This window comes from Glycine soja, chromosome 15 (assembly GCF_004193775.1).
Source record: "Glycine soja cultivar W05 chromosome 15, ASM419377v2, whole genome shotgun sequence".
Lineage (NCBI taxonomy): Eukaryota > Viridiplantae > Streptophyta > Magnoliopsida > Fabales > Fabaceae > Glycine > Glycine soja.
The window spans coordinates 15775780-15795668 of NC_041016.1; the positions used below are offsets into that span (position 1 = coordinate 15775780).

At 31.9% G+C, this 19889-nt stretch overlaps 2 protein-coding genes across 2 annotated transcripts; both read right to left on the reverse strand.

Moving 5' to 3' along the window:
* Positions 1-1707: 1707 nt before the first annotated feature.
* On the reverse strand, positions 1708-13186 carry LOC114386910 (serine/threonine-protein kinase tricorner-like). Its single transcript, XM_028346979.1, has 13 exons — positions 12696-13186; positions 11415-11589; positions 10618-10701; positions 10243-10484; positions 9916-10159; positions 9347-9426; positions 6659-6743; positions 6154-6285; positions 5938-6051; positions 4098-4145; positions 3481-3571; positions 2379-2426; positions 1708-2302 (listed from the first exon to the last, which is right to left on the reverse strand). The coding sequence occupies exons 1-13, from the start codon at positions 12881-12883 to the stop codon at positions 2274-2276; spliced, it is 1560 nt and encodes a 519-aa protein (XP_028202780.1). The 5' UTR covers positions 12884-13186; the 3' UTR covers positions 1708-2273.
* Positions 13187-16081: 2895 nt separating this feature from the next.
* Positions 16082-16684, reverse strand: LOC114385882 (UDP-glycosyltransferase 72B1-like). Its single transcript, XM_028345926.1, has one exon. The coding sequence runs from the start codon at positions 16682-16684 to the stop codon at positions 16082-16084; it is 603 nt and encodes a 200-aa protein (XP_028201727.1).
* Positions 16685-19889: the final 3205 nt, after the last annotated feature.

Consider the following 19889-nt stretch of genomic DNA (forward strand, 5'->3'; position numbering starts at 1 on the left):
AAACGCATAAAACACCTTAAAATTAACTTTAATTTGATCCTTTCAGGATCCCTACACATGTTCACTCTAACCCAAATTGCAATAAACTCATATCTTACCTCTAAGTAAGATAACGTGTGTAGTTTGGTAGTGATATCGACGTCTTTAGCGGTTTCCTAAAATTTCTCAAGTTTTTCCTTTGATTGCTCTGCTAGGGTTTTCAAGCGTTAGAGAGAAACAAAATGAATTAGAGCCTCAATTTCATTGTGTTCGCACAAGAGGAATTTCTCTCTCTCTCTCTCTCTCTCTCTCTCTCTCTCTCTCTCTCTCTCCTCTCTCTCTCTCTCTCTCTCTCTCTCTCTCTCTCTCTCTCTCTCTCTCTCTCTCTCTCTCTCTCTCTCTCTCTCTTCTCTCTCTCTCTCTCTCTCTCTCTCTCTCTCTCTCTCTCTCTCTCTATATATATATATATATATATATATATATATATATATATATATATATATATATATATATATATATATATATATATATATATATATATATATATATAGAAATTATTTCAAAAATTTCAACGGTGAGAATGTGAGAAAATGAGTTTCAAAGATGATGTCCAAATTTAAGAACGATCAAACGATTAACGAGTTCGGGATCGTAATTTTATTAGGACAAATTTGGGTGGGCGTGAAAAAAATAGAGGGTTTTGAAAGAAGAAGAAAAAACGAATTTGAGTAGAAACATAATAAATGTAAAAATTGAGTTCATAAATTTTTATTTATAGTTAGGGTACTCTAAGTTATTATTTACTCTATTCTTCTTTATTTTATCATTTTATAAAAAAAACTTTATTTTACTCTTTTATTAAATAAATAACCAATTAAAATATCTCTTTATTTCCTAAAATATCATTTTTAGTTTATTTATTTTAAACTCTTATTTTAATTAACAAAAACTCTATTAATTTTTAAATATTTTTTTTTATTGTATGAAAAAACGGAATGTTACGCTGTGAGCCATCCATAGAACACACTATAGAAGGGGGATCATCTTCCTCCATAAGCAAGTACTTTTACATATTATTACTCAAATCGAGATCATATAAAAGTTTTTGGTCCTATGTGACTTTTCTTATTGGTAAAATTAGTTTTATAATATTTATTAATTCACTTAAAAGAATGCAAATCACTTGTAAAACATGAGAATGGAATTGTTAATGGACATTTAAAAAATGCAATATATTGGATTTTCTTCTTAACAATACGCAATTTTTTTAAAGTAAAAACAAAAAATTGCTTATTTTATTTAAAAAACACTTTTTTTTCCCGGAAAAATAAGCTTAAACAAACGGATTCATTATATTCATATTGGGAGATGTCTTTTCCAAGTATATTAAATGGCGAAGTGCCGTAAAATAAATGTAAAGCAATCAAAGTATCAAACCCTTGGAAGTTTACATACAGAAGATTAATTTTGCACAGCATCGTCATTTACGTTGACATGACCCAAGCAACGATCTCTGAAGTTGTATAATGCAGCAAAATTAAATAAGTTAAATTTATGCATAATTCCATTCAATTCCTATAATGTTTATGGAGAAATTTATCCTAACGTTCAAAAGGCAGAATTGAACGTTAGGATAAATTTCTCCATAAACATTATAGGAGAAAATAAGAAAATTAAATAAATTTTTCATAAGTTAAATTTATGCATAATTCCATTCAATGGCAATCATAAATCAGAAAGGGAACAAAGTTGCAATTGATACGATTTGACTTTGTTATTTTGTGAACATATTACATTCTCATAATTTGGCCTGCATCTAACTTGATGGAAGCCAAAGGTTGTTTTTGAGTCAAGATACCATTAAGGGAGTGAATAGCTTGCTGGACAACTGAAAAAGGTAGATTGAAAGAAAAAAAAAAGGGTCAGGATTTGCGTGCCACAAGGGATGGCACATGTTTCTGCAAACCTGGGCACAACAACCCAGTGACAAGTTTACAGTTACATGTACTTTTTAACTTCAAGACTTTCACATATAGTAGAGCTACCACTACCAGTGATGCAGATATCCATGTACACTAAGTTCTGCAAGATAGGTGGTTGTTGGCACTGAAAGCAAGGCAAACCTGGTTGAAAAATAAGCAGGCTTGCCCACCATCATGTCCATCTATTAGCTACACAAGAAGGTTCTATACATGAAAATGGGGAGAAAAAAAAAAGCTAGGGTTATTGTTCACAAGCGAAAAGGTATTCCAAGAGGGTGCAACCATCTATGATTTTGTGATGTCCATTGAGTATCAAGCGGAATAGTTTACTCCAGAATCACCTAGAACAAATGGTTCAGTTAGAACAGTTTAATTGTAATACATTGAGGAGGAGTAATCAAAGTTAGGTCCCCTTACTGTGCGTGGAATCAACAGATGTCCGCTTTGGTGACAAGCTCCCTGGATCTGTATTGCATTCAACAAAAGTCATACAATCTTTTTTAGCTATAAAATATGTATAAAATGAAATGAAATATCTCATCCAACGTTTATGCTACCTTCTATCCAAGTATCCATACAATGCATGTTGAACATGATAGGAAAACTATTGGAATTTGGAAAAGAAAAGTCAATTCAGCTACTTGAAATAAATAAAAAGCTCAATGTAGCAAGCTGTAATTCCTATATGGCTATATGACTATTACATTAACACAAGTTCGCATGTAGTTGTCAAATTTCATTCACTTAAAGACCAATTTGATATTACATAACCACTTTAATGATGTTGAAGTACAACGACCTTGATGTTGCAACAAACAGGGGACCAATGTGATATTGAGTAAATTAAAAGGATTATATAACAATTTTGGGAAGTGGGATTTTGGAGGAACGGGATGGGAGACAATTTTTTTTAATAAATTAAAAGAATTATGTAACAATTTATTAAAAATTAATAAAACATTAGAACATAAATTTATGCTAATCTATCATTTCCTTTCTTTAAAAAAAATCAAATTAAAGAATATTTATTAGAAAAGGAATTTTACCCTCCCCTCCCTTCACTAAAAAACTCATCTATCAAAAATACTACCTCACTGCCTTACAAATTCTCTCTCTTATAAACTAGGGCACAAATGTTATTCGACTGAGCTTGAGCCATAACAAATCTCAACTTCACAAGTCCTATATTTATTAAGCTGAATGCCACCCATCATCATAGGATGCTGTGTATCTGAATTCCTGAACAACTAAAGGCTGAATTCGTTACATATTCATACACTAGTTTGTTATGTAGGTCTGAGGTCTCTGAAGCATATTGCTATACTTGTAAATCTAAGAGTCATTTTTGGCAGATAAGATTCATCAACTGATCTCATGTGCAAATAGGAAATGTTAAATATTGATAAAAAGAACATAACACTGCAGCACTATAAATTGATAGCAAGTGGTATCAAAGATTAGGACATAACAAGGGAAATGGAATTGTAATATTTATACTTCAGGAGAAAAAAGTACCTACCATTAATAGATTGACGCATCATCCCCTTGACAGCAGCAAAATTCTTGTAAGTATAACCAACAAAACTAAGATCTTGAGAAGTTAAGAGCTTCTGTGAACAAAGAGGATAAATAAACTGTAAAGGAGAGAACATAGATCGATGTATATTTAGCTTGGAACAAATTTGGGTCAGGGGAAACAACTATAACTAATGAAGTCAACTAGGGAAAAGCGTAGGAGCTAATGGATTAATGGAAAGCCACGTGAAGCAAATGGATCATTAATTTATTAGCAGTTTTTTTGAAGCATCATCCACCTTGAAAAATATGCCACATATTGAGATGTATTGCTCCTTGAGAACCAAAACAACATTACAATGACTGAATTGGAACTAAATATTATGTGTAAGTTCCTTGGAGACATATGCAATTATACTTGCATCCCAATTGGATGAGGATTTAAGTATTTACAGATTTAATGTTGGAGGACCAAGGATTGTTATGATGGTATAAATATTCTAAAGGAGATGAGATTTTCCTCTTCGAATTGAATTATACTTAAAAGCAAACATCAGAGGCAAGTTAGTTGACTATTGACTAACAAATCTTACTCTTCTTTCAAGTATATAAAGTGTCTACCTTTCTGAATGGTCCAGATCCAGATCTACTTGATTTTGGTTGTTCAACCTGTTAACATAATTACAATCATGTCAGAATTCCAGCTAAAAATGGCAATCATCTCAGGTAAAAACAAAAGATATGAAAATCCATGCACATAAATATGAAAGTATAAATGAGAAGGTAAATTAACTAACTATTACTTCATCCATACTGTTTCTGAAAGAAAAACTCATTCTATAAAGGCTTATACATTAAACAACTGAATTTAAATGAATAAAACTTACATACCAAAATTCACAAAAAAAACCTCATGTAAAAATATCAAACATGAAAGTATATTATGATATATCATACAAGCATGTCATTCTGAAAAGTTGGGACATGGTTATAACTTCAATCTTGTTAACTGCAATTGCTCTAAACTATTATTCCAATTGCATTTTCACTATTGATATTTTGATTTAAGCATATAAAACCTATCCCTTTGTGATTTTATTAAAAATGGAGACATTGAAAACAAAACAAATGGTTATGGATTAATATGCTGAAATCAAAATATCAACAGCAAAAATGCAACCAGACAAAAGACTAGGGCAAGTACAGTAAACAAAATTGAAGACATAACCATGTCCCAAGTCTACAAAATGACATGCTCGAATGATATCTGTATACAATATGTTTGCATGTAAAGGGCTCAGCCTGACAAATACCTCCCTAATATTATATGTAGCCATATTGTGCAACTATGGTAACAGATAGGGGTAGTGTGATTGCGTGTAAATGCAAGATTGGCACAATATTGACATATTAGCACATCTCTCTCAGTAACTTGTCAGTTTTCCTAATCCAATTTGCCTAATATGCCTAGTTTCGGATTATTCAGGTGGAGGGGGGTATTGCAAACAGTACACAAAGATTAAGGGGTTAATGAGCACATGTTGAAAGATCCATGTGGAATTTGAGTAATATGTCAGAGTGGGGGAAATGCTTATCTTTCATTACTTGTTTACAGAGACAAGAAGAAAGGGAAAGAAACACCACATAACCCTTAGAGGGGAAAAAATTAGACCTTATTGCTACATCTCCAACAGGAAGATAAATGCAGGGAAGATCAGAGATGAAGATAGACTAGGCTATAGCGAAAAACAACAAAGCTGCTAAATTAGGAATGTCTACCTGCTTATTTATGAAAAAGCTTATTAAACTCATTGTTATGTGAATAAGAATAGGAAAGGAATGTTAGTCAGCTACTGTTAGTGAGGATTTGATGATGTTGGATAGCCGCTTATAAATAAAGCATGGTTGCTGTATTTTAAACAGAAAGATCAAAGAACTGTGTAGTGCATAAAATCCACTCAGTTCTTTAATCTCTCTGTTTCTCTCTCTCTCCATCCTTTGTGTTCTCTTATTCCCTCTTCCCCATTTTCTTTCTCTTTCCCACCAAAATCCTGTCACCCATCCCTCAATATGCTTATTGACAAGATAGTACAGGCTGAATGCATCGTGAAGCATTGTAGGTACTAGGTAGACAACAAAATGTAACCCAAGCGTATTTTATTTTCAACAAAAATGTTCTATTTTAACAGACAAACTGAGATTAATTTGCAGTTGTCTGAAGAAATTAGAAACAAATTTTCAAGGTTCATTGATAATCAACGGAATAAATAGGCACAACTGTACAACAAATAATGCATAAATCATTATAAGCGCACCACCACTTCAGTGGCACCTACTTCTCTTGTTAGGAACAAGCTGAAAGGATGAAGCAAGTTCATAGAAGTCATGGATACAAAACATACCACTGGTGTAGACAAGGCACACTGATCAAGAAAAGAATTCACAAATCAAAATATCTTACCTCATCAAATTTCATAAAATTCTGAGTGTCAAGCTCTCCATTGACTTGTGGTTTAAATGCTGCCTCCATTTCATAGAGCCTGTCCCACATGACATCTTTGAACCAAGGATGTGCCTGGTCAATTAAGAACCGGTAATAATATCAATGAATATTATGACTTAACAGTAAAGTATTACAGGAGAAAAAAAAAAGAGAAAGAGAACACATTTTACGCACTTTAATTTCTTCTGCTCCTCTAGTACCAAGCCTATGTGGAACACCACAAAGCAACTTGCATATTAGATCCTTGGCTTCAGGTGTCAATCTGGCCTCCTCTGGAAATTTTAAGTGATTTTTCCAATGCACAATCTGAAGATACTCATCACCAAGGCAAAAGAAGTAGAACATAATTTCAACTGTTACTGTTAATGATTCTGAAAAAATAAGGCACTTAAATGCTAATGAGTACCATGAATAATTATAGTGAGGACAAGAAGACCGACAAAAAAATTATTAAGAAAAAACACGACAAAATTTAAGCAACAAAAATTCTGAGTCAACACATAAAAGACATCAAAATGAATTAAGAGTAAGGCTTAAGAATGAACCACTTTATGCCCAAAATTAAAGCATAAGAAAGACAAAAGTCCTTTGAAATGTTCAAAAACTAAATCATACAAGACTAGGGAAATAAGAACAATAAAGCAGAATCATGCTCTTTATATGTGTGCAGTTTTCCCACCTTTCTGCATGTTGATACAGGATCATCAGAGTAAAACGGAGGATATCCAACTAGCATTTCGTACATTATAGCACCAAGAGACCACCTGCAGCAAGTTAGAACTCTGTCAACAGCAAGGACGACATTTCTTTCAAAAGGACATTATTCTCTTTAAGCAAAATAAATATTTACACGGGGCACATATTTTTTTTCAGGTGAAAAGAACTATAAAGAATAAAATAATCTAAGGTTAAAACCAGTAAAACATTCTTATGAATAATAAAATAGATTAACTCTTGAAGAACAGCAGAACATATAGACCAAAACATTCTAGTTCTTGGCCTATAATAACTATGGAAATGAAGGACTAGTCTTTGGTAGTCAGGATATCATAGGATAAAAACATGATAAATTCTAATGTTATCTAATGTTTGGTGTGTACCAGAGATAGTTAATATAATTTTCTAAAATTAAATTTTAATTTTTTTTTATAAATTATGGAGAATTATAAAAAAATTTAATTTTAACTAAATTACACCAAATTATATTTTATTTATGTGCAATTACTTTTCTTAAAATTATAAACAAATTATATAAGTTTTTCAAAATTATAATTATTACTGAAATATGTTTCTTTAAAAAATAATTATTTAATTATAATATTTTAATTAATAATATAATTTAAATTTACGCGCTAAAATTATTATTATTATTATATTTAATATAATATGCTGCTTAATAAAATTATAACTCTGTGAAAAAAGATTAAAAAAAATATAATAGTATATTGTTATATATATATACATACATATATGCTATATAAATTAATATATTACTATGTATTGATATACTTTTTTTGCATAATAACATGATACATATATATGCTACTATAAATTAAAATATTACTGTATATTATATTATATTTAATATATTTATCTTGTTATTATATATATATATATATATATATATATATATATATATATATATACACTATGTAAATTAATATATTATATTATATATAAACTGATATATATTTTTTTCATAAAAGATTATATATATAGAGAGAGGGGGGAACTGTTATCCTTACCATATCTTATTGATCGTAACTAAACTCTTTTCCCAAGATAAAAAAAAATACACAAAAGCAATAGGATAGAATAAGTGACTGGATAACACTATCACATCTTATAATTGTAACAAACAACAACATATTATATCAGGACGTGATGGTTATCCTATCCTGCCTACCAAACGGCCTGAAAAGAAGGAAGCATTGATCAATAAATTGGGCCAGTCAAGCTATTTAATATTTATTCAAAGCCAGTGAACCCAGTCTTGATCAAATTTTTCTTACTAAACCACCACTCACGTAAGAACAACTAAGCAATCAAAATCCTTTTTTTATTCTTTCAGCATCCAATTTATGTGGTAGAAAAACTTTATCCTTTATTAACTGTCATCTTTCTAATTATCCAAAATTTACTTCCTTCTTTCCATTAAACTGGGTTTAATTCCTACTGGGAATCACATAAACTGGCGAAACATTCATATTGTTAGATAACAAGCCAGCCAAGTCCACATGCATATGATTATCCTTTTTATATCTGCAGGAAGATCCAATTTCACAACTTGATACTGAATATTATAAGACTAGAAGGATCTGATAGCATCACACCTTTTATATAAGATTTGTACAATCAACTGCAGAAGTGCTATCATAAATGGATTTATATGCCAATATCAAGTTTCCTTTGAATGAATATGAGTAGTTCATTGGATCTATTAAAAATGGACAAGGCCTAATTCAATCTCAAAAGAAACTTAAGGGACAGAAAAGTTTCTTTTCTGAACTATTTGGAATTTAAATAAGAATATAAAAAAACTGGCCACATAAAAAAAATTTCTCTCAAATTTTTGGCATTCATACATCTTAAGGAGCTTCACTGATTGCATTCTGGTTTATCTTTGATCCTGTTTACATATGCTAATTAGCAAAAACATAGCGCTTGACACGTTAACTGTTTCCTGCACTGTCTACCTCAATTCTTGGGTGCAGCTTATATATATATATTTATTAGACAACTTCAGTTAGTGTCAATTAGTTTTAAGTTAAAATCTAACATTAACCTATTCCATAACAATGCATTCTAGGGTCTTTAATGTTTGGATAGAAACTTAGAACCTTGAGCTTTTCTACTACTCTTAATCACTTAAAAATAAAAAGGGAATGCAAAGTGATAATCTGCATTCACTTCATAATGACAAAACTATTAGAACGGAAAATGGATAGATAAAACCCAAGTGACAGAATGAAAAATATAGGATTAATTAAGTTTTTAGTCCCTCATCTTATATTCTAATTTTTAGTCCTTAAAAAAAATTGACAATTTTTAGTCCCTCATTAATTTTTTGTTAGTATTTTTAGTCTCTCAAAATATTTTTTTCTGATTTTTAGTTCCTCATTTATTTGGACTGTTCAAAATCAGTCCCTATTTTTTTAATTTTGATCTTTTATTTATTTTATATTTGGGACTAATTTTGAGTAATAAAAATAAATAAGAGATTAAAAATTGACAAAAAATCTTAGGACTAAAAATGCTGACAAAAAATTAATAAAGGACTAAAAGTTATAAAAAAAAATTTAAAGGACTACAAATTTGCATTTGAAAAAGTTGAAGGAGTAAAATCACTTAATGAATCCAAACATACCAGTCGCACTCTACACCATAACCCTTTTTCAGTAGTACTTCAGGAGCAATATAGTCTGGAGTTCCAACCGTGGAAAATGCCTGTCATGAAACAAATAAATAAGATGGAGAAGGATATGCATTCAAACAGATAAAAACATGATCAAGGTGGTAAAAATGCAATCAAAATCAGCATTTCATGCATTAATGAGACAATTAACGATTACTGCACAAATTCATTGACCATGAATAAGAAACATGAGACACTTCTATGTAGTTAAAGAGCTAATAATTTTACCATTATGCACGACATCTGAGTGCAAAATAAACAATTAAAAATCTTTCATTCTTTAAATTGATCCAAAATTCTACATATTGACTAAATTGCCCAAAAATGGTGCTGCCATGGGGTTAGAGTGCTCATGCAATAGACGGCACATGTTCAAGCACCTATTAGTTAAATATACTATCATTTTGTATTATAGAACAATTAGATATTGGCATATTGCCATTATGAATTTGTAAGAAATCAGAAACAAGAACAAGGCAATCATCAAATACAACTTCTGAGCATGGGTAGAAGTAAATTACCAACTTCCTCCTGTTAATTTGCCAATGTTGAAGTTGCTCAAGGGGACTTTTCCAGCGCCTGCCATTTCTGCCATTTGACAAGGCTCCATCAACATCCGTGGTATCATTCAAGTTCTCATCATCCAGGATTTCATTTTCACTAATAGATGATAGACTTGAGCAGTCAAGTGGCTTGCAAAGACCAAAATCAGACAGCTTCATGTGACCATATTGGTCCAATAGAAGGTTGTCAGGTTTTATATCTCTGAGGGAAGAACCAAGAAACTTATGATGGAAAATTGTGGTTTTAAGAACATGACTATAATTTTAGATTGTAATAATACCAACCGATGAATGTAGTTATGTTTATGAATAGACTCTATGGCAATAACGCTTTGGGCAACGTAAAATCTAGCCACAGTTTCAGTCAACGTTTCTTCCCTCATCAACAAAGTCATTATATCACCACCAGGCAAATATTCCATTATGAGATATAAGTGTTCAGCATCTTGAAAAGAGTAATAGAGTTTCACAATGCAGTCACAGGCAACTTCTGCAAGTACATTCCTTTCAGCTCTAACATGCTCAACCTGTGATGGAAATAAACCCGATGAATTAGAAAATAATCAAATCAGATGATGAAACTTTAAAAATATTCTAATAAGAATAAGTTGAATGAAAAGAACAAACTTTCATTCAATTAATGAAAATATGAAAACTCACCTGTCCCCTGCTGAGCATTTCAGACTTTTTCAACTTTTTCATGGCATATATATTACCTGATTTCTTTTCCCGACAGAGTCTTACCTGTGAAACCATATGGGATAATTAAATTTTCACTGTAGAAAGCTATACAAACAAAAGTAAAATGACTTTCTGAGTCCATCCACATCGGCTAACAATGAGTAACACCCTGATTTTGCACAACATTCCTATGCTTTTGCTTAGAGAACATCCTTGGCATCACTATCGCCACCGGTACACCTTCAACACAGTGTATTAATTATCTATTTAACGCCTTTCAGGTTTTCCAAACTATGAGTGATTTCTTTTTTGTTGAGAAGATAAGAAAGATTAAAAAATAAATTGCATGAGGAGGGAAACATCATTGCAAGATCATTACTTTCTATTCTATGAGAATGTAGAAAAAAATGGAACCTAAACAAGGTACAAACTGAAGTGTAATTTGATACATTGCCACATATGAAACGCATGTACTTATAAATGGCCCACACGGATGCTTTCGCTATGCAGCCCGTCCCTATAATCTAACTCCATATCAGAAATTTTTTATTCCTAGGAGTATTGATTGTTCAGAAATAAACAAAGGAAACACATAAAAAGGGTTAGCCCTTTCAACAAGGAGAATAATATGTTGTAAGATTTTATTTTATTACAATTCAGAGACGTTTAATTGGGTATTATTCATTATCCAGATTACCAACTTTCGTCAAACACCATGTTTAAACGTCAACAAAAAAATAAGGCACTAACTATTATATGATTGTAGATATTTCTACCTCCCCAAAGGCTCCCCTGCCAATAATGGTTAGAAGGTCAAAATCATCAACACATATTTTATGTCTTTTTAACCGCATATACTCAGTTTCCTTGAGCTCTAAATCCTTCAATAGATTGATCTGTTCCTCTTCTGGTGCTTGAGAAGACGCTAACTTCTTTTCTAGCATTAACCGCCTGCAAATAATAAAATCATGCCAGTATCTTACCAAGGTATTTAAAAATAAAAGGCAAAATAAGATGAATAAATAAATTTAAGTCCCTTCGTTGAATGCATGACTACTTTAGAAAAAGAAAATACTTGAATGAAAAATAAAGCTTCACATAAAAGTACACAACAATAACTAAAATCATGTTTGTGTGTGCATGCATGTACGTACTAGAGTACTGTCTGTCAATGAATTGAGAAAAAATCACAGGTCTTATGTGTTTAAGTGAGTGCAAGTACATGTGTCTGTCAGAAACTAAGACTCTGCCAAAGGGCCACAAAATTCACTATACACTGAAACTCAAATTTTATAAACGCCCTTTCAATATATAAATGAATGTTTTGTGGCATTCCATAGAGCATGGGAAAGGAGGACAACTTAGTGCATGTTCGATTTGCGGTTAAAATTGTTACACTCAAGTCCCAATGAAATCCAAATGAAAGTAAAAGCAAAGGTCCTCATCCTTTTGCAAAAGTACTTTTGCCTCCACCTGATTTCTAACCATGCACTTTGGAATCCACCCAAAAGTTCTCAAAAAGACAAATTACTTTTTCTTTCAAAATAATAAAAAAAAAGATCCCAGAAAAGCTGCATTATCTCCTCCACCCCATTCATATAATAATGAGCTGCAAGATTCCTTGTATGTCAAATTTAATTAAAAAAAAAACCATTTTACAATTTCAATTAATCAACACAATTAAGCGCAGGGATCAAAACCTAAAGATGTAACAATTTAACAAACAGCCAAAGCTTCCACAAACACATACTGCATTAGCCTACTATAGGATTAACAAATTCACATTAATAAATTAATATATATGGCAATAAAACTTTGCCTCCCACTGGATTATCTCATGCAGAAGATACACGTGATCTCAACCAAAACAAATATGAAATAATCTTGTGGGAGGCAAAAATAGAAAGAACTAATTAAGAAGCCGCCCACAACCACAACATGCAATGAAATAGAAACGATCTTAGCATAGAACTTAATAACAATGATGATATAAGAAAGTATGTTTGACTATTATATTAAGAAAGAAAGAAAAAAGTTCATGGTGTTTTGTTTACTACCTCTCCTTGCGTTCTTGGATGTGCTTCCTCTGAGACTTGTAATGATTCTCAATGAATTTCTTAGCTGCAGCGACCCTCTCCAAGGTCATGCTGGAACCAACATCTCCATGATCCTCCTCTTTCTCCACCGCCACGTCATCCTCCTCCTCCCTCACATGCACCGATTCCCCCACCTTCTGATTCTCCATGCCCCTGCTAACCCCTTTTTTTCTTTTCTTCCCTCTCTTTTCTCTATGGTTTGTGAATTGTGGCAAGGAACACAAATTTAGAAACCCTCTAAAAAAACACGCATACACATGAAAGGGAGGGAGGGAGGGAAGGAGGGCTATGTTATGTGTCCCTCTCTTTGTGTTGTGTGTCTCACAAGTGTCGACTTTTGATTGGGACTATGTTTTTTTGGGACGTACGCTTAGTTTGGAACAGACCGTGATGTCGATGAATCCGAGGTCTACAACGTTGGATTCTCTTTCTCAGGTGCTGGCTCATGTGGGAACTTCCGTACCGTGTTTTTCTAACGTCTTTATTGTTATTTATTCCTTTTCATGTTGATCAGAAATTATAGGGTGAACAGAAAAATAATTTAACCTAAAAAAAATAAAAACAAACACTCAAAGTAGGAGAAATCACATAACTTAAATGAGAAAGAAAATAGTTCCTAATAATGTTTTCATTCAATAATGATTATTCAAATTTATTTATTTTTTTTATAAAAAGAAATGGCTCAATTATAAAATAGAAAAAAAAATTGAATTGAATATTGATGCTAAGTTATCCCTTTTTTTAATCTCTTAATAAAATATACTATTTTTTTATATCTTTAAAACGTGATTCATACTATCGTGCAACTAGTAAAAAAAGAAACTCTCTCAATCATCTTAAATTTATCATCTTTCTTTTATTTATCATTCAGAAAAGAATTATTATTATTCTATCTTTATTTGTATATTTAATATTTTTAACACGTACCCTATCTCTTTCTTTCTAAATTATTTTATCTCTAGATCTATTTTTAAATAGAATTTATTAGTTTTTCTAAATTAAATTACTAATACTTAAAAAGAGTATTATAACACGATTTAAGTTATTGATTATAAATCTTAAATATGTTATATATTTTATTTATTATAAATTTTAATTATGATATCATTTATAAATAATAAATATTTGTTTATTATAAATGTTAATTATATAAAATTTATCATTTATCTTGTAAAATGGAGATGATAAAATAATAACTACGAAAAAAACATCAATTAAACATAGAAAACAATACAAATTATATTAGAACTTCATAAAAACATCAATTAAACATAGAAAAAAAGAATTACATCCTCGTGAAGGCAATTCCTGCAATATCAGCTAACAAATGCAGGAGGGATCTCATAGAGCCTAAGATCATCATTAATTCATAGCTTTGATTTTTGCTAGAATATCAACAGGTGTATTGATAGTTGACACTCTGTTGGCGATTAAGTTTAAGTTTAAACTTTGAGTAAAAGGGCAACCCTGCTAAAGGATCTGCATGGCTAATGAGTTCAGGTGCCAAGAATTATCTCACTACATTATGTCCTTATCTTGAATATTAAAAATGAAAAAGATCGCACAAAGGGTGTCCATAAAAAAGACACCTTTCCTCTGCTGACTATTATAGCCTTGTTCTCGCTTTAACTGTCCAATACCAGTTTGGAGTACTTGGAATTGGAGTACCTTCTTGCTGACAATATTTGTGACTTACAATTTGAATTTTGAACCCACAATTTGTTAGTTTTGTCTAGGTGGAAATGTTGGTTTTCCTTGCTGCATAAACTCCCAAGCCGCCAAACTTTTTTGATCTCATGATTTTAGACCACCCAACAAAATGATTCCCTTTATTAGTATTTCCTTTCCAGATAAATTCCCTTGTTATCCTGCCAATCCTGTCACAAACATTTTCTGAAAGCCCAAAAAACTGCATATATAGGAATTGACGATAGGACAGAAAGGGCAAGTGTAATTCTCAATTCTTTGCGAAATGAGGTTATCTTCAGGAGTTCAAATCTGGATTTGGAGGAAATAGTGGACCCAATCAAACTCAGGTCTTGGACCTGGTTGCATGAAAAGTTCAAAGGTTTTAGATACTCCTTTTTGGAATGGACCAATTGCCCTTTCCTATGCCTCAAACAGTGGAGGATAATATTTGTTTTCTCTGTTTGACAGAGTGATGTATGACATTTTTTGTTTTATCCAATGGAATTGAACACGGTACCAGGTATCAGGAGGTTTACAACACTTACACAGCTTGTTAAACCAACCAAGCTAGACCCTTTGGTTGTTGCATGCCATTTTGATTTGCTTTTATTGGTATGGATGTTATATAGACTGAGATAAGTTTCACAGTGGCAGAAAAATGATGGTTGTAATAGTTTTTTACTTATGAGGGAATATGAGTTGGGGAAATTTTATGGGAGGTTGTACGCCAGCAGGAAGGGTAGTTTATTGGTTTAGGATGGAGGGTAAACTTGTTATAGGGTGGGATTTTATGACAGCTGTTATGGTTCTCTGGTTGGGACATCCCTTATGTTCCATCTAGTTGTTATATATTAATAACATATTTTCTTATAAAAAAAATCATTGACTGATAACCAACTCGCATTGTGGTTACAAACACTCCAAAAATGATGTTGCAGTTGAAATCACCATCACGTGATGTTATTTTCTTAAATCTTGAATTAGTTGCATCAATTTGTGACAACATTGTGCTAGCGTGCCTTTTTGGTTCTATTTATTTTTTAGCAATGCTTGTATAGCGGTTTGAAATGTTATATGAATATTTTAAGGTTGTTTGATTTTTTGTTTAGAGTGCTTCAAACTCAGTTTGGAGAGTAAACTCGGCTTCCTGACAGGTTACCCTCAAAAGTCAAAAGTATGTTTACACATTAAGGATATGTTTGTTTACACGTTGCAACCCATTTTCGTACTTTCCCATGAATAAAACTTATAAGTAACAAATTTGTGTCTTTTTGCATTTTATGCTTTAATTGGGATGATGCAAAGTCCATTGGAAACATTTAAATAAACAAGCACTAAAATTTTGTTTGGAAAACTCAGTTTTGTAGAAGCAAAACTTCTGTTACTTTTGCAATTTTTTATTCAAACATGCACTAAGATGGTTGCGTTAGACGAATTGCCGTCATGTTCCGACAGAAGTGCATCTATTATTTAGTTAACTTTTAAAATTCTTTCTACCATCATACTGTATTTTTATTCATCCAACTTATTCGTGCATAACTAAAATATTACCCTCAGCCTGTTCAACCAATATTTTTCTTTTGATGATGCTTCCTACCTTTTTATTCTACTTATATTTAAGAAAACCAATCAATTTACTTGAGTGGCCATCTTGAAATTCAGTTCTCCAAGTCAGTGCCAAATTGGGAAAGTGCTCTAGTAGAGGACCCATGTTCTTTCAAAGCATCAGCAGCAGCATCCTTAAGCTTTCCAATTCTTTGGTGAATCCCTTTCCCTTCATCACCCAACATTAGATCTTTAACCACCCTAGCAATTTCTTCTTTTTCCACGATGCCATCAGTCTCTCTAAATTTGGGCCTTAACCCCACTTTGAGTCCCTCAGTTACCAAAGCATCATTCATTCTTTGCTTAGCACACAATGGCCAGGTTATCATTGGCACAACCGCAACAATGCTCTCAACTATTGAATTCCAACCACAATGGGTCACACATCCACCAGTTGAAGTGTGACTAAGGATTTGGGTTTGAGGTGCCCAAGAAGTGATAACCAAACCTTGTTCTTTAGTCCTCTCCAAGAACCCATGTGGCAAAAACTCTAAAGGGTCATCATTTTTAACATCAACATCACTAGCTAGCTCATTAATGTGTTGTTGAGTGAGAGCACATACACTTCCAAAGGAGACATACAAGACTAAGGGCAATTGCTTTGTGCATCCATCACTTTTCTTGTGCACCCAGCACAAGATGGACAATTCCAACATTGTCTGTATGGTCCATAAGGCTGCATGGGTCCATAGGATTTCTTTTTTAAAATTTTTTAAAAAATATGTTTTACAAATTAATGGTTCATGCAAGATTCAAACTTATGACTTTTGCGTTATTAACACAATGCTCTAACCAAGCAAGCTAATAGGTCAATTATGCTATAAAATAATTAATGTCATTATATATAATAATAAATTTTCTAATGTATATTTAATACACATATAAGTTTATATAATAAATTTTGTAATAATTAATTTTGTTATGATATATTTAATGCACCAAAATTAATTGTCAAAAAATTTATTATGTAAATTCACATGTGTATTAAATAGACATTAGAAATTTTAGTGTTATATATAGCGACATTAATTATTTTATAACATAATTGGTCTATTAGCTCAGTTAGTTAGAGCATCGTGTTAATAACCTGAAAGTCACAAGTTTAAACATTTGTATAAACATACGGATTGTCAATCCATAAGCTTATGGATTATAAATTCGTAAGTTTGTCAGTGGTAATTTTGGAAAAAATGAGAAAGTGTTGGATGTGCAAGGAAAACGTTGGGTGCACAAAGAAAAAGCCGAGACTAAGTTAGGCATATAACCAGCAAAAATATTGAGTTTTGGGTTTTGCTAGGTGCACCAATACTTGTGCACCCAGCAATTTAAGTGAAGTGACAAAATTGTCCTTCACTTAAATTTTAAAAATCTCATTGTCTCCCCCCCTGTCTGTACGCTTTGCTGGTGCGCCTCCTTTCTTCCTCCTTATATTCGCTTCCCATCATGCCACTGTCGCTGTCTACCACCATTTGTGCCCTCCCACCAGTCTTTGCCACCGTCGTCGCATTCACCATTGTCGTAAGTCTCTATCTTCCACTCGTTGTTGATAATGGGATTGTGTCTGAGTTATAATGATTCAAAATCCATATAATACATACGGATTAGCAATTTGTATGCATTATACAGATTGTCAATCCGTATGAGTTATACATATTGTTAATCTGTATATTTTTTATTTTTTTTAATTTAATATCTAATAAAATAATAATTGAATTAATTTTTTATAAATAAAAAGAAATTAATTATGCTGTTCTAAAAATATTTTTTGAATAAATAAATATATTTTTATATTTTTTATGTGTTTATATTTAATTTATTTGTTTGTTTTTTAATAAATAATTTAATAATTGTGTTTATTTAAAAATGAATGTATAAATATTATTTTTATTTATTTATTTTTAAAATGTAAGTAATTTATTTATATTTTCTATTTAGGTAATTTATTTTTTATTGATATAGTGGTATATATTATTACACTCATAGTATTAAAAATTTATATAAATAGTGTTTGGAAGTATAAAATTAAATTTTTTTCATTTGTTTAAAAAAATTTAAAGTTATTGAGATGCTAGCTACTTTGTTAAAAAATGAAATAGTCATTTGTTAGAAATAAAAACCAAAATTGTACTTACATTTTGGTCATTAATTTAAGTTTACTAGAATTAGTGATGTTAGCTCTATAAATTTGAAAAAAGAATTTCTATATTCATTGATGAATATATAAAAGTAATAAAAAAGTTATTTAAAAAAAATAAAATTTTTATTTATGAATTATTAAATAATAATTGATTGAAGTATTGTTTGAACAATGACATTAGTTGTCATGATTGTTTAAATGTGCAGATTATGGTCAGAACCAGAGGTTTGGGTTAGGCTTTAAGCAGGATTATAGGAAGAGCCTTAGGGAGAGAAGTTAGTTGTGATGAAGTTGAAGCCCCTCAACAGCGAAGGCCCACAGTATCTACACGTAGGCAACGGGAAGCTGCACTTGTTCCTGAGTATGTTGAGCATGTGGTCATGCAGTTGACGAGGTCTATGAACAGCATGAAGAGACAGCTACTGATAATGTAGTTACTGAAGTCGAGGGTTTTCCAGGCAAGCCCCACGACACATCAGCTTTGATGACTATGTTCATCATTTGGCAGTGACAGTTTGGAATGGAGAGATATTTATATTTTTAAATTAATAATATTTTCATAAATATTTCTTATCATTGTTCAAATGATTTAAATATTTATTTTCAGGAACATTTTGAGTTAAAGTTGTCTTCCCATGGAAGGAAGGTAGAGAAATTAGGCAGGCCTACTTCAGAGATTGAAGGCTTAGTGGTTGTCATAGGATTAAGTCCTCTGATCGCATGTTCCTTGGACACTGGTGATCGAGGACTTATATCTATTTTTGTGGAGAGGTGGCATAAGGAAACTAGTAGTTTCCATCTTCCGGTAGGAGATGTCAATATCACCCTCGATGATGTGGCATTGTTGCTACATTTGCCCATTATAGGCACCTTCCATAGCTTTGAGGCTCTTCATATGGATGAAGTTGTCTTCCTGTTAGTTGGATTGCTTGAAGTTAGTTCAAAAGAAGAAGAGTTGGGACATTACAATGCCATGGGGCATATGTTCAGCTATCCTGGCTGCGAGACATTTATCGTAGCAAATGTGACGCAGCACAGTGGACTGTAGCAGCTCGAGCATATCTCTTGCATCTGATAGGTTGTACACTTTTTGCTAACAAAAGTCTCACACACGTGCATGTAGTATTCTTAGATGCATTTCGTGACCTCAGTTAGACTAGAAGTTATGCATGAAGAGCTGCTGCACTAGTCCATATGTATAAAAGTTTGAATGATGCGTCAAAGAGAAGCGTTGGACAACTTGCAGGATATATCACACTTTTACAGGTAATTATAATTTATTTTACATTTTATTTTTAGTTATGCAGTTTATATTAAGTATTGTTTTGAAATTTTTTTGTTTTTAAAAAATGTGCAGTGTTGGATCTACAAATATTTTCCTACTGTTGCTTCTTTTATTGCTATTGAAGATTATCATGAGAGGAAACCACGTACTTGTCGTTGGAAGTCTGGGAAGGCATTATCAGTGTTGACGTATCGTAAGCGTTTGGATAGATTGATGCATGATGCTATGTGTTGGATTCCTTATGGTGACTACTGTGCATTCAGAGAATTTGAGTTGATCTCTTTATTTTTCGAACATATCAGATAGGGTCCATCTATTGTCATACATCGATTAGAGAGGGTTGTGCATCAGTTTGGGTATGTGCAAACCATTCCTCCATACCCTGCTGCTCCATCTCTATGTATAGAAGATATTGATGATAGGTGGATTCAATTTTTTT

What these genes read in the sequence shown, in the direction of transcription:
- LOC114386910 (XM_028346979.1), bottom strand. Translation starts at nt 12,883, where the DNA reads ATGGAGAATCAGAAGGTGGGGGAATCGGTGCATGTGAGGGAGGAGGAG. An exon ending in ATCCAAGAACGCAAGGAGAG is followed by an intron (nt 11,590 to 12,695) that starts GTAGTAAACAAA and finishes TATTATTTGCAG; the next exon opens with GCGGTTAATGCTAGAAAAGA. An exon ending in GCAGGGGAGCCTTTGGGGAG is followed by an intron (nt 10,702 to 11,414) that starts GTAGAAATATCT and finishes ATGGTTTCACAG; the next exon opens with GTAAGACTCTGTCGGGAAAA.
- LOC114385882 (XM_028345926.1), bottom strand. Translation starts at nt 16,684, where the DNA reads ATGTTGGAATTGTCCATCTTGTGCTGGGTGCACAAGAAAAGTGATGGA.